This window comes from Carassius auratus, chromosome 9, assembly GCF_003368295.1.
Source record: "Carassius auratus strain Wakin chromosome 9, ASM336829v1, whole genome shotgun sequence".
Classification (NCBI taxonomy): domain Eukaryota; kingdom Metazoa; phylum Chordata; class Actinopteri; order Cypriniformes; family Cyprinidae; genus Carassius; species Carassius auratus.
Window position 1 is genome coordinate 3,394,579 of NC_039251.1, and position 14,303 is coordinate 3,408,881.

The 14,303-nt window shown below is 37.3% G+C and overlaps 2 protein-coding genes across 2 annotated transcripts in view; one reads left to right on the plus strand and one right to left on the minus strand.

Moving 5' to 3' along the window:
- Nucleotides 1–14,303, plus strand: part of LOC113109173 (NACHT, LRR and PYD domains-containing protein 12-like) — a 1,059,377-nt gene that overhangs the window by 994,690 nt on the left and 50,384 nt on the right. The window contains exons 8-13 of the transcript XR_003292858.1: nucleotides 78–728; nucleotides 829–872; nucleotides 956–1,047; nucleotides 1,327–1,437; nucleotides 1,562–1,764; nucleotides 1,997–2,279. The gene's annotated coding sequence lies outside the window, so the exon portion shown is untranslated. Of the gene's footprint in view, nucleotides 1–77; nucleotides 729–828; nucleotides 873–955; nucleotides 1,048–1,326; nucleotides 1,438–1,561; nucleotides 1,765–1,996 lie in introns of the transcript that reaches the window.
- LOC113109208 (G2/M phase-specific E3 ubiquitin-protein ligase-like) lies at nucleotides 2,603–11,461 on the minus strand. Its single transcript, XM_026272866.1, has 7 exons — nucleotides 11,318–11,461; nucleotides 11,131–11,217; nucleotides 10,782–11,035; nucleotides 10,522–10,650; nucleotides 10,094–10,228; nucleotides 9,854–9,968; nucleotides 2,603–3,047 (listed from the first exon to the last, which is right to left on the minus strand). Exons 1-7 carry the CDS (start codon nucleotides 11,424–11,426, stop codon nucleotides 3,019–3,021), a joined length of 858 nt encoding a protein of 285 aa, XP_026128651.1. The 5' UTR covers nucleotides 11,427–11,461; the 3' UTR covers nucleotides 2,603–3,018.

A 14,303-nucleotide genomic window follows, 5' to 3' on the forward strand; every position in this document is an offset into this window, starting at 1 on the left:
AAGGATGTAATTTTTTATTTCATTTATCTGGCCAGCAATACTGAGGTATTTAACATGCTATTATAATTTCCCTTTAGCATTTGCTTTTGGATTATGTTTTGGAAAGACTCCGTTCACGCTTGGAAAATGCTGTTGGACGCCAACCCCTTGACATGGACTACCTGGAGTTCATCTGCTCTCAAGAATTAGTCTTTTTAAGTGCTGTGACCAATTTAGTTACCATCCCAGCTGATATTTTCGAGGGCATCACAGAACTGTCAGACTAGTTCGACTAAACCCGTCAGACGGGGAGACGCGCACTTCGACTATTCTGCAGGAGTCAGGGTCGATGGGACGACCACGTCTTCTAATCTCACCAGACTACATCACCAATCTCCTGGACATGAACTTTTCTGTTCCAACCATTGCTTGCATGCTTGGAGTAAGTACTCGCGCAGTTTTCAGACGAATGGCTGAATGTAACCTCTCCATTCGGGCGCGATATAGCACTCTCACGGACGAAGAGTTAGATGATTGTGTGAAAGATGTAAAGCAACACATGCCTCAGTGTGGATACAGAATGATGAGAGCAGCTGTAAAGGACACCAAGTGCAGTTCGACCGGGTCAGGGCAGATACAGTGGGAGTCATGTCCCGAAGGGCACAGTTGGGCTGCGTGGTACGAAGGACCCATTCAGTGTCAGGTCCTAGGTCAATAATGCACATTGACACCAACTATAAACTGATTCGGTAAGTTTGTCAGGCTTGTTTACTCCATTATTGCATGTTGCAGTCCTTTCCAGAGCTCTGAGTGCATTTTTAAAACATTTGCATGATATTTTTGTTACAGCTACAATATAGTCATCTTCGGGTGTGGATGGCTTTTCACGCAAGGTAGTGCCCACTATTAACTATTTTTTGACTTCTCTATATTCTATTCACTAATCATCCGGCAAATAATTTCCTCTGTTTAATAGATAATGTACCTTGGAGCTTCATCTAATAACCTTGCTAAAACCACCTTGGATTTTTTTCAAGAAGCAGCGGAGACATTTGGCTTCCCTCTCAGGTAGACCTGATCTAGAGTAAGATCTCCTCATAATATTCAGTTCAGTTCAAGTTCAAGAAATGAAATGATTGACACTCTTAAGACCAAACAGTGGCGCTGACATATGTTATGATATTCCAGTAAAATTTGCTTTCAGTTTTAACAGCTCAAAATGTATTTTAGTCTAGCACTAGCTTAAGCTGTAAAACAGGAGCTTATGTTTATGAATTTTGCATTGAGTAATTTAACATTTCTGAGAAATGCGTTTCAATCTCAGTGCTTAAACATCCATGTTCTTAGGGTACGAGGAGATCAGGGTGTCGAAAATGTGGACGTGGCTCGCCTGATGTTCACAGTTCGTGAGACAGAAAGAGGAAGCTTTATTTCAGGAAAGAGCGTCCACAATCAGCGGTGAGTTAAATAGTTTTGTTGAAAATCAATTTTATTATTATTACCCACTTTATGATTTATCAACCAGTACATAACATCTGCCTAAAAATGTTAGATTTAACTGACATATTACTTTTCTTTTCAGTATAGAGAGGTTGTGGATAGACGTCTGGTCATCAGTGACAAATGTCTACTACGATGTTCTGCATGCTTTGGAAGAAGGTGGCCACCTTAATATTTCTGACCTTACTCATCTGTTCTGTTGCCACTGTGTATTTCTCCCACGGCTTCAAGATGATCTCAACCTATTCCGAAACACCTGGGACAATCACCCAATACGCACAGAGGGTAATATGTCTCCTAACCAGCTGTGGGTGATGGGAAGTGTCCGCAATGCTGTACCTGAGCCTGACATAGAGCTATGTTTGTGGATTTTGACAGTAAAAACTTCTGAGTAATCACACTGTATTCAATACAAGATATTACATTTTTATACTGCATTGATGAAACTTTATTGCTATGTTCAGAACTGTAATTGGTATCTCATTTGTGACATAAAATGCTGTGTTATTGTTTGAAGGGATTCAGCACACCACAGATAGACTGGGAGAGTAGTGGACTGATGTTGATGCACATTCCAGCATTGTTGTGCCTCAAACCCAATGTCCCCCGACTGATGAGCGAATAGAAGCACTCAGAGAAAATGTTGACCCCAAAGGACCTTCACAGACTTTTGGCTGGGACATCTATCTAGCTGCACTTCATTTTTGCCAATCGATTATGGAATAAATGTGATTGTCATCTTTAGCCTTAAAGAGGCAGACTTCTAGCAGAAGCAATTAAGAAAGAATTCATATTTGTACTCAATACGTTAAAGTATCTGAATAAAAAAAACCTGTATGTAAGAATGTTGTTTTTGTTTAATTTGTACTTGTTTAATTTGACCATTCCATCAGTTAGTCATAAGCACAGTGGATTATGGATTTTTTTATTCAAGAATAGACTTATTTTGAATATTTGTACTTCCATTGAACATGTTTAAATATACATTTTGCATAAATTCTAATACTTTAAAAGAATAAAGTACTTAATGGTATTTAGCAAATTCCGACAAGTTATGGAACAACAATGTCTATACCACTGCATGAGCCCATGCATGAAGAAAACCATTGTGGAACGATACAAGTTGACAGTATAAGTGACTGCGTGTACAGAACATTAACCAATTACTTAATGTACTATATCTTATAGCATAGTATCAAAAAATAGCAACATGATCAACAAGCATCATGTACAAAGCAATCCCAAAAATGAAAAAGAAAAAAACCTGTAAGCTGGGTTTGAACAAAGCATTGGTCCTAAGTGCAGTAACAGCATTTAATAAAAGTGTGTATCACTGTGTAACAAATGTAACATGTGCATGTGTCTAAAAACTACACATTGTGCCAATGCACATCATCAAGTCCTTGGTGAAGGACTGGAAACTGTTGTAGTGCCCTGGGAGCCGGAGAACACAGAAGCAGCTAGAGGATTTTGGGAGATCACTTTTCACAATTTCCACAGCCATATTTTCCTCCATCTGCTCCCATCCGACCCAGAACTTCAGAAGGTTTTTAAGTCCTTGCTGGATGCTGAAATAACAGAAATTATAGAATTTCACCCTAAAATTATAATTGTCTTATTGTTTACTCCTTCAGAAAATCAAACTCTAGTCTTTCCCTTGTGATATTTGTGATTAGATTCATATAATGGAATTTCAGAGGGTTTAAAGATGGGGTAGCATTTTACTAGAGCTGTAGTCAAGTCCGGCTTTGTCGAGTCCAAGTCAAGTCCAAGTCCAGGACTAGTCGAGACCGAGTCAAGACCGAGTCCAAAGAGGTTCGAGTCCAAGTCAAGTCCAAGTCCAAAAGTTTCGAGTCCAAGTCCAAGACCGAGTCCAAATGAAAGAAAAAAGGGTCCTCTTCAAGACCACATACTTAACTACTGATAATGTTTGTGATGCGAGAGAAAGCATATCTCCTATTCTAAGAAAATAATTTTACATTATTATTTGTAATGATCAAAAAGCATGTGCAAAGTAACAACTCTGTAGGACAGGGGTCTCCAAACTACATCCTGGATGGCCAATGTCCTGAAAAGTTTAGCTCCAACTGGCCTTAAAACTATGAAGGTATTTTTGATTCAAATTAACTGAGCACCTGTGGCAGTGCGATTTGTAGTTGTAGAGAAAAGCCACACATGTGTATCAGTAAATTTGAAGTCACAGAGTGAAATGTTTTAAGAGTTGCAAACCTGTAGCCTTTTTTTCTCTCCCACAAACACAACACAACAGTTACACCTTCTCAAATTCTTCATTGCAGGTGCACAAATCCTATTCTACAAATCACACATTTAGAAACTCGTACGCTCACATTTTTGAAACAATTGCTGCAGTGAATGTGGTGCAAAACGCATTTACACACCCGCATCAAGAAATGTGCAGTCGTGGAGAAATGTTGAACATCCGCAAATCAGTACGTGAATTCATCAAATGAGAGTTGCACACTTGTAGAATATTTTCTCAGAATGTCTTGTATATTTTTCTAACACAAACACAAAGTACATAACTACAGCTTCTTGAATCTGCTGCGATGAAGCTCAAACACTGTTTTTTCGCTTTCAAGCGACAAGTTTCGCGCTCTCCCTTTTGCACCGAGATATTTGGTTCAAAAGTGATTTGTGCATCTGTAGAGTTAGTGGGCGGGACTGTTTAGAGATTACAGAATTTCAGCCAATCAGAAGAGCTACTGAGCCAGTAGATATACGCCCCAAGCAGTTTTACGCCCCTGTTGTTCCTCATGCGTCCAGTAGGGGGAGGCAGTATATTAGTATATGAGCCCAGTCATTTATAAGAACAGCAGACCATATCTATATGTATGATAGCAGCAGACCTTCTTGAAGCGATACGGATGAGGTATGTTAAATAATCTGCTAAAGTACTTGTTGTTGATTGTATTGTGTAATGATGCAACATTTATTATTTATAAAAGATTGATCAATTAAATAAGAAAGAATAGCGATATCAATTCAAAAGATGGATCAGTTTATTTCGAGAGGCAAAAGTACTTGATTGAGTCAGATGTTCTGTCTGACTCAAACTTAACTAACCACAGTCTATCATCAATGGACAAAAAAAAAAAAAAAAAAAAAAAAAAAAAAACAATCAAAGTGACTTGACACTTTTTCCAAGTGTTCCATCAATATTGTTCATTGAAGATCAGGAGCGAATTGATGTTATCTACACTCAGATGACTTCAATTTTGGATGGCACACCTACACACACCCACAGTGACCAGATCAGATTCATTATGGATGTCCCTTTTCCAGAGGTATGGTCTTGTGTGTTAGTTGTGCTCTGCATGGTGTCATATTCACATTGTTTTTAATGTCAAATAGTTTATCCATAATGTTAGATAATTTCTATAAAATAATAGTTTTGTGCTTAATATAGAAAAGGAACTTTGGATTTTGAAAAAAAAGCAAAATGATGCTTGGCTTATTTGGGCTGTGATAAATCTTTCTCTGGTAGTCCATCATCTGTGCTCTTGCTGTTGTGAAAGATGTGTCCATCTTGGAGGCTGAGGAGAAATTCCTTCGAGGACCTGTCATTGACGCAAGGTATTGTAAGGATCCTATAAAGAAAAAAAAAATTGAAACATGACATCCTGCCATTATTTATAAATAACCATTGTTTTCTACCACTATGCAACTTTTGCTTTTTTATTTATTTTTATCAGTGAGTGGGATCACTTTGACCGCAGGATAAAGAAACAATTAAAGAAGAGTGGCAAACCATTGGAGAGTCATCTACAGGAGTCATGGTGTTAATAAATTTTTTTTGTGAACAACAATATTGTCTTTCTTTTAAATGACCCTTGGAACTTTAGAAAATTGTTAAATTTTGTTGGTCTTCATAAAATGCTATGTAGAACATGTTCTGTTGCTGTATAACGAGCAATTGTGAATTGTAAAGCAAATATTTCATTTAGGATCCATATGATTACACAGTACTGTATGTCTAATGGCCTGAATATGGTTAATATCTAAATATAACTTAATATAAATTCACAACATCATATATCAGTCAATCTCTGTATATAAAAACAGTTTATAAATATATATAAATAATACATTTTACAGTAGGTCATAGGTCTGCAGCCTCCCCCTACTGGACGCATGAGGAACAACAGGGGCGTAAAACTGCTTGGGGCGTATATCTACTGGCTCAGTAGCTCTTCTGATTGGCTGAAATTCTGTAATCTCTAAACAGTCCCGCCCACTACCTCTACAGATGCACAAATCACTTTTGAACCAAATATCTCGGTGCAAAAGGGAGAGCGCGAAACTTGTCGCTTGAAAGCGAAAAAACAGTGTTTGAGATTCATCGCAGCAGATTCAAGAAGCTGTAGTTATGTACTTTGTGTTTGTGTTAGAAAAATATACAAGACATTCTGAGAAAATATTCTACAAGTGTGCAACTCTCATTTGATGAATTCACGTACTGATTTGCGGATGTTCAACATTTCTCCACGACTGCACATTTCTTGATGCGGGTGTGTAAATGCGTTTTGCACCACATTCACTGCAGCAATTGTTTCAAAAATGTGAGCGTACGAGTTTCTAAATGTGTGATTTGTAGAATAGGATTTGTGCACCTGCAATGAAGAATTTGAGAAGGTGTAACTGTTGTGTTGTGTTTGTGGGAGAGAAAAAAAGGCTACAGGTTTGCAACTCTTAAAACATTTATCTCTGTGACTTCAAATTTACTGATACACATGTGTGGCTTTTCTCTACAACTACAAATCGCACTGCCACAGGTGCTCAGTTAATTTGAATCAAAAATACCTTCATATAAAACACCTGGAAGATTAATGTGTCTAGTAAGAGCTTGATTAGGTTCAAGTGTGTATAATTAGGGTTAAAGCTAACAGGGGCGTTAAACAAGATCCTGGGCCCTATGCATAGGCAGTCCTGATGGGCCCCCAAGGCCCCCACCCATGAAAGTATCCAGGTAAAAAATATATATTTCAGATTCATACTTTTCAAGGGCCCTCTCTTCCTTTGGGGCCTTGCTAATGAGTACTGGTTTTACCCCCGGTCCGACCCTGGGAGCTAAACTTGGATAAACAAACAAAGTTTGGAACTGTAAGGTCAAATAATTTTTATGTACTTTATTTTTTGTTGACATTATATCTGTGGTCAAAAATGTATATGACAGATGCCTTGGCACAGTGCACAGACACACGCAAAGCTCGGGATATGACAAATGCGTGCAGCAAGGCTAGAATGGATACGTTTGGCTCTACTGGACATGTGCACATAAATACAGCGAAATTTTTGTCATACTGTGCTAGTGCTTGCATAGACTAGTCGAGCACTGTCGGAAACAATCGACTACTCCAGCATGTATTAACCATAATGAATACAAAGTGTTTGCAAGTACCACGTGAATTTTAGAATTACAATATTGCATGGAGCTGTTACTATATGACCTTATCTATGTTGCATGTAAAAATAAAATATGTAATGTAATAATTAGGGTTGTGCCTGAAGCCGAATACCTTATTCGGAATGGCACGGATAATGGCTTAAAAAACGAATAACGCTCAATGAATAATTCTGCCTGAATACTCGGCTAAAGCTGACAGAGTCTGGTGTTTGCTAGATAACAGGTGAGCCAGGGCATCAGCGCCAGAAGTGAATGAATGTAAACTTTATGAGTGAAAAGAGAGCAAATCAAACACCGCATTGTTGTCGCCTCTCTGTTTATCTCTCAGAAATCAGAGCGTTGCAAGAGTAATTTTACCTATAAGAATACATCATAGCTACACGTTATATTATTTGTATATATTTAAAAGGCAAATATTGAAAGCTTAGGCTACCATGATACGAATGAATGGAATAAGCATAGCGCGCTCACCAATCAAACAGCAGCGCTGCGCGTCTCAGTCTCTCAAAAACCAAACCAGTTCTCTCTCAAGAGTAGGCTAATAATCAGCTTCGATACGGATACATTGTCTACTTGTCCTACATGTTTGCATATTTACCTTTTGCTGGTTTGCGCGGAACACACACATCTGTTTAGTGAAGTTCATTAACATTAAGACTCGCATAAAGTGTTCTGCGTAATGAGAATGTGCGCATTGAATGGATTCAGTCGTGTTCAAATGATCACTAAACGTTTGTCATGACATCTCTCTGCTTGCATGATAAATATTATTTTAGAAGTTAATAATTATTTCAGTTTAACACGACATACTTGTTCAGTGATAACTACGAAAAAATATATAAAAAGTCATAACAGTCTTATCAAGTAACTGTACGATGTTGTATCCGAATGCAGATAGGAAAAAAATTGTGATTGTTACAGATACAAATACTGGCTGTTACATGAAAATGTAAATATGTAATGTCATATATAAAGTTTTTAAAATTTACATATGTACTAATTGTTGCATAAGGCTATACATTAATACGCGTTTATTGATTAAAAAAAAAAGGCTATCTAGGTGTAGGTAAAACACAATCTAACAGGTAGAAAATTAAATTAGAAACATCTAAACTTTTCAGGTCGCAGTAAGTGCACCACTCACTGGTCATGCACATCCTTTCCCGGAACAATACTGAAAGCTAAGATGGAGAAACAGATGATCATAGTTGTTCAAGGATAGCCATTTTTAAATGAATCGATTAGCAGAGCTACTGCAAGGGATGTTTAGTGCTGGAAATCCATTTATTCTTTGCTGAAACTTCTGCGTCATCATGGAGAGCGGGTCATGGTTGCCCAGCAACAGCAGACGCCACTGGAGCGCGAGCGCAGATTACAGAGTGCTTTGGAAATAAGGAGAGCGGCGCGCCTAGCGTTTTCCACACATTTTCAGTCGCGACATCATGCAAATGTGGTTTTGTTTTGAAGGAGACATTTTTTATTTTATTTTTTTGCTGGACTCGGTCGAGACCAACTAGAAGACTTGGCGAGTCCAATGGCCAAGTCCGAGACAAGTCCGAGTGCAAATTCAACGAGTCCGAGACAAGTCCGAGACGACAGAAAAATGTCTCGAGTCCGGACTCGAGTCCAAGACCGGACTCGAGTACTACAGCCCTACATTTTATAATAACTTTAATAAATCCTTAATAAGCATTATATAATGATCAAATCGTGAGAACATACATAGCTATAAATATGAGATGTGCTTGTTAAAAGGATCGTTCACCCCTAAATTCAAACTGGTCTTAGAAGCCCTTGAACTAAACTGCTTTATTCCTTGGATTGGTTTTACGATCGCTAGAAACTTTTTGAAGCATCTAATTGATAGTTGTATAGATGTCAACAGAGGCACAGAAACCTTTCAGATTTCATCAAAAAGATCTTCATTTGTGTTTCGAATATGAACTGCAGTTTTATGGGTGTGGAACGAGGGTGAGTAATGACACAATTTTACACAAAAATTCTTGAAAATCTACAAATGTCATCAAACTCCAGTTCATATATTCAGTAATGCACTTTTTTACATTTACAAATGTACAAATGCAAAAAGGAAATGTAGCTATGAGTGATCTGGATGTTTAAGAGAAAAATGTAAGAATATAAGAATGAACAAGTCACACTTTATATTAGGTGTCTTAAACTACTTGCGTCAAAAAATATTATGTACAATGTACTTATTATGTTCATCTTCTATTGCAAACACACGAGCTGCTATTGAGGTGGGATACGGGTTAGGGACAGGTTTGCTGGTATGGGTAGCTTTAAGGGTTGGTAAAGGAGTCTAATCTTAACTAACCACCCTTTACACAAGTATTGTTTCATTAGCGTTAACTCCAACACACACAAAGGTAGTAAATGATTAATAATAAACATTTACAAATTATGAATATTTTCAACTTCATATCGGGCACAGCAAAAACAATAATTTAATGATTGGTAAAAAAACAAAAACAATACACACCACAACAAAAGATGAGCAAACATATTAAATTAATGACCTTATAGGCTGTGATTATGAATTAATATGTTATTTAAATTGCATAATCATATAAATTCCAAGTTTAATGACATTTGTAAGCACTTCGATTTACAGTAAATAATCTGTTAATCTTTATGTAACTAGTTCATCAACAATCATTAACAAGCACATTATCTCACATAGCTATGTGAATATACTGTACCGTATATTAAAGGGGTCCTATTATGCTTTTCCACTTTTTCAACTTTAGTTAGTGTGTAATGTTGCTGTTTGAGGATAAAAAAAGCCTTGCCTCCGCTCACCTGCTAGCCATTATTAGCATTGAGAAAAAATGAGACTGGAAGACTAGCTTCATACATTAGGCTTTTTACACTTGTACTTCAACTGCTGTTTAAAAAAAAACTGTGTAAGAATGTTGACAATGCACATACCTGTCTCAATGAACTGCTTTAAATACCCTGTGATCCGTTCCTTTATATCAGCTGAGTATTCTTCATCATCTTCGTCATCACTCTCTCTAGGACAGGAGATGTGTGAAAGCAGCATCTAAACAAGAGACAGAACGAGAGTCTATAATCAGTCATGTATTCATGTTTGCCAAAAAATGGCTATTGATATCATGTTTAAGGGAAAAACTATTTGTAGTCCTCTTCTGGAGAAGAAAGCCTTACCTCAGGAGTGCATGAGTCCTCCGATTCCTTGGGAAAGAATACCACATCCTTCCTCTCAGTTAGACGAGGCCAAACACAAGTGTCTTTCAGTCCTCGTTTCAGTTGCTTGATTTGGCGTACTCTTCTCCCGAGAACCTACAAAATACAAAGAAATGGTAAAAAATTAATTGGATGATTAAAATTTCAACACAGACAGAACATACTAACAAGGTTTTTGATAAAAATTAAAAGATCATATATATATACACACACAAACACACACAATCTAAACAGTAAATTAGTAAAAAACTATTATACACCTGTGTAACAGTGCCATTAGAAGCATAATACAAAATGCATTACCATGTATTCAATTAAAATTAGTTGCAAAATATAATTGAAATGTATAGAAATGAGGGTAGTGGATACAATCCACAAATGTTAGTTACCGCATGTGACAGCAGACGTTCGTAAAGCCACCTTCTGTTTTCTTCTGTTGGACCAGGAAGATCCCAAGACAAACAAAGATCCAGGACTTCACTAGACTGGTCCTCATTCAATGGAGACTGTCCACTGAGCTAAAAATACAAATATTTGTAACACACATACATACCAGCAACAGCATTACATTCCAAATAGGTCAAACCATTTTCCAAACCATTTTCAAATAAATAAATAAACACACACACACACACACACACACACACACCAAGTTGATGGTCTCCCGTATGTCAACATCTGGGCAGTCCTCCAATTGCAAAGTGGCAGTATCTTGAGAACCTTGAAGTAGAACATGAACAAAAGCTCTGCTGAGCCCTGCGAGACATGGGCCGCCGTGCAGAAAAGAATGACCTAGCATTCTCCCCGCTACTAGGAAGAGGTCACTTTCAATGAGGAATTGTGAGGATGAGGGCACCAAGAGGTCTGGCTGTCCCTCAAAGAGGCAAGGAACTCCTGTGTTTCCTGTTAATTCAACTGCAAATCAGCTTTAGTAAATCCCATCAAAATAACTAATTCAAAAAATGTACATTTTTCAGTGCAACTAATTAACTGCATACCCAAGTTCAAACTGAAACCATACTTCAGTTTTTCAAGAATTGTAGAAAAAAAGTGTCTGGTGACTCCATCACCAACTGCAGCATCCCCTAAAATCAATGAAAATACAGTTATTAAAGCTGACATCATGGATACACTATAAGCTGCACATTTTATAGCATACACAGTTTCATTTTCTCTAGGCTGTACCTTCAAGTTGACATTTGACAGGACAGGCCCACTCTACATTTCTTTGCTTGTAGAAGTTGATCAGTTGCCTTTCCTGTTCTTCAGCACACGTTCTCAAGTCCATACACATTTAAAGAGGTTTCTCTGTCTCATGCAGTCTGAGAATTTCCTTTCTGTACAAAGCCATAGCTACTTTTGGATCCGGATGGGTTTTCCAATCTGGTAAAAAAATAAACAATCATGCAAAATCAAAAGAGCTTTGTTGCACATCAATAGAAGTGTATATATTTTTTCCATCTCTACTTGTTTACCATAAATTCAAGATAGACTATAAAAATAAAGACTTATTTATAATGTCAGCAACAGAACAATGTCAAAAACAGTCACATCATCCTCTTTTGCACTGTACAAAAAAAAAAAAAAAATTCAATTACCGGTACCATTATCCACGTATAAAAACTCAGCAGTGTCGTTCACTTCATTATCCATACATGACAACTCAGTTGTGTTGTTATTTTCATCATCCATAGATCTAAAATTTAGGAAAGTGGGAAAAAAAACAACAATTAAAATTCTGCTTCTAATATGAGGTAAAGAGTACTGTACTTTTATAAATATTTTTCTATTTATGCCAAAAGTAATACTCTTTGGCATGCACACCTTTCCCCACATTCACTGGCATGAACTTCCAAGATGTCAAGGGGCATTTCTTCTTGACAAATAGGACAGCAAGCCTATAATATAGAATAACCAACCATTTCTTAATAACTTTTTTGCCTCAACGACAGGATTTGACCAACTACATTTAGCAAGAAATGCAAGAATACTGAGAGAGTTTACCTGTTCATTGCTCTTTTTTTCACTTTCCACATGTTGTGCATCATGCAGAGTTTCATCCTGACTTTCATCTCCATCTTCGACCACAACAACATCAGAACAAGTCTTAATGTGATTTGTGAGGATCTGAAGTGGGTGCAGTATTTTTTGCACATTGCTTTAGGCATATCTCGGACTGCTTCTGATGATGGTGGCAAGGGAGTGACATCGAGCTCATCTTGTACTGGAGCTATATAGAGGACAGAATTCTCCCCTATTTTGGAGGTTTTGATAAGCCTGCCTGTGTACCCACAGTCTGCAGGTGCCACAAGTGAAAGCTTCCGGCTTCCCCAACCCCCTAAAAGTATAAACACCAACAACAGTTATGTATATATATATATGGCATGCACCAATATGAAAATTCTGGTCGATACCGATAATTCTTTGTATCTGAAAGCCAATAACCAATGCATTGGCCATAAAATCTAAATCTTTATATAATTTTTGAGAGCCAAACAAATGTCTCACCATTAATTAAATGTAGCCTATTTGCCAGACTTGCGCTGCACATGTTGCATTAATGGTATTTTACTTTTTTGAAGTGATTTCAAATAATAGATCAAGACATTCAAAACCATCATTGTGAACAGTGCACATCTGAAGTGTCTCTGCTGAGGGAAATAATCAATCACTTATCGGCTTTAATACAACATGTTTAATACAAATGTTCTATATAATAATAATATAAGGATATATATAGCCTACGACAACGCTTACTAGACCACCACACAATGTAAGGTTAGTGCCACAGCTGCCCAAAACTAACTAAAAATAATTTATGTTATTGTAATGTTAATACATCAGCTTGTGTAAACTGAGCTATTTAGTCACAGTTGGCCAAGTCAAAGTATAGACTGCATTCTATTGAACAAATTAGGGATTTAATGGATTGAAAGTGTGGCGAGTGTGGCGGGGCCGAGAGGCGTGGGAACGAGGAGTGAGGCCAGGTGTAGTGATTGAAGATGAGCTACACCTGCGCTCCACCACCGGTCTCGAGTCCCACGGAGGAGATGGAAGGATATAAAACTGGAGCGACGACCGTGAAGGACGAGAGAGGACCAGGCCTGGGACATTATTTTATGTTTTGCTTTTTATTTGTGCGCATCAGTCGTCCATGAGGGGCTGGTGCGCTGTTTTGTTTGTTTTGGTATTATTAAAATGTAATTTGATTGTGCGCCGGTTCCCGCCTCCTTCTTCCCGATGAATGTGGGGATTTCATATTATTTCATAAAGATACAGTAGATTGGACAAAAGTTTAATCAAAAGCAAGTCTTTAGGAACAACTAGAAATCATTTGGAAGTCATCAGAGACTGTGGAAAAGTACTGCACATAAAACAATGAAAGCCAGCTTGGCATTTGGACTGCATACCAAATATTACATTTTCAGTTTGTTATTTGCCTAATAAATGACAGTATTATTGTCAAATAGTTTTAAACAAGTTTTGACAGATTCTAAAATATCTGTTTTCTCTGTGGCAGGTGGTCTAATAAATTTGTTAAGCACTATGTAGGGGTGTAACGGTACATTTAATTGGCCTGAACCATCACGGTATGGACGACACGGTTCAGTGCATAGTCAGATAATGAATAAAGTCTGTCATAGATCCACACTCTGATTCAGAAGGCACAGCACATGATAATGCAACGCTGTTTACAACAGAACAAATAGCAGAAGAAAAATAACAGACAATCTTTGTTTACATGTAATCTTGCAGCCAGTGCTTCAACCATGGAAAAATATCAATAAAGGCATGATACTTGCAAAAAATTTAAGAAAATTTGAATTAAAACTAAACGTGTTGAGCTATATAACAATGATTAGTATTCTGACTATAAATGTATCAAAACCTGCCTTAAGTGCAATTTACATGTTTCTCTTTATAGTATTTATTTGAGTGTTGATTATTAAATCTAAAAATAAAAAAAGGCAACTGAGTTTAATATTCTGGGTTCTGTTAAAGGGATAGTTCACCCAAAAATGAAAGTTCATACAGGTTTGGAACAACTTGAGGGCGAGTAAATGAAGAAGGAATTTTCATTTTTGGGTGAACGATCCCTTTAATATTATAGTAATGTGCAGGAGAGTGCTCTCTTTGTATACTTTACTGCACAGCTGACTGTAACTTCATG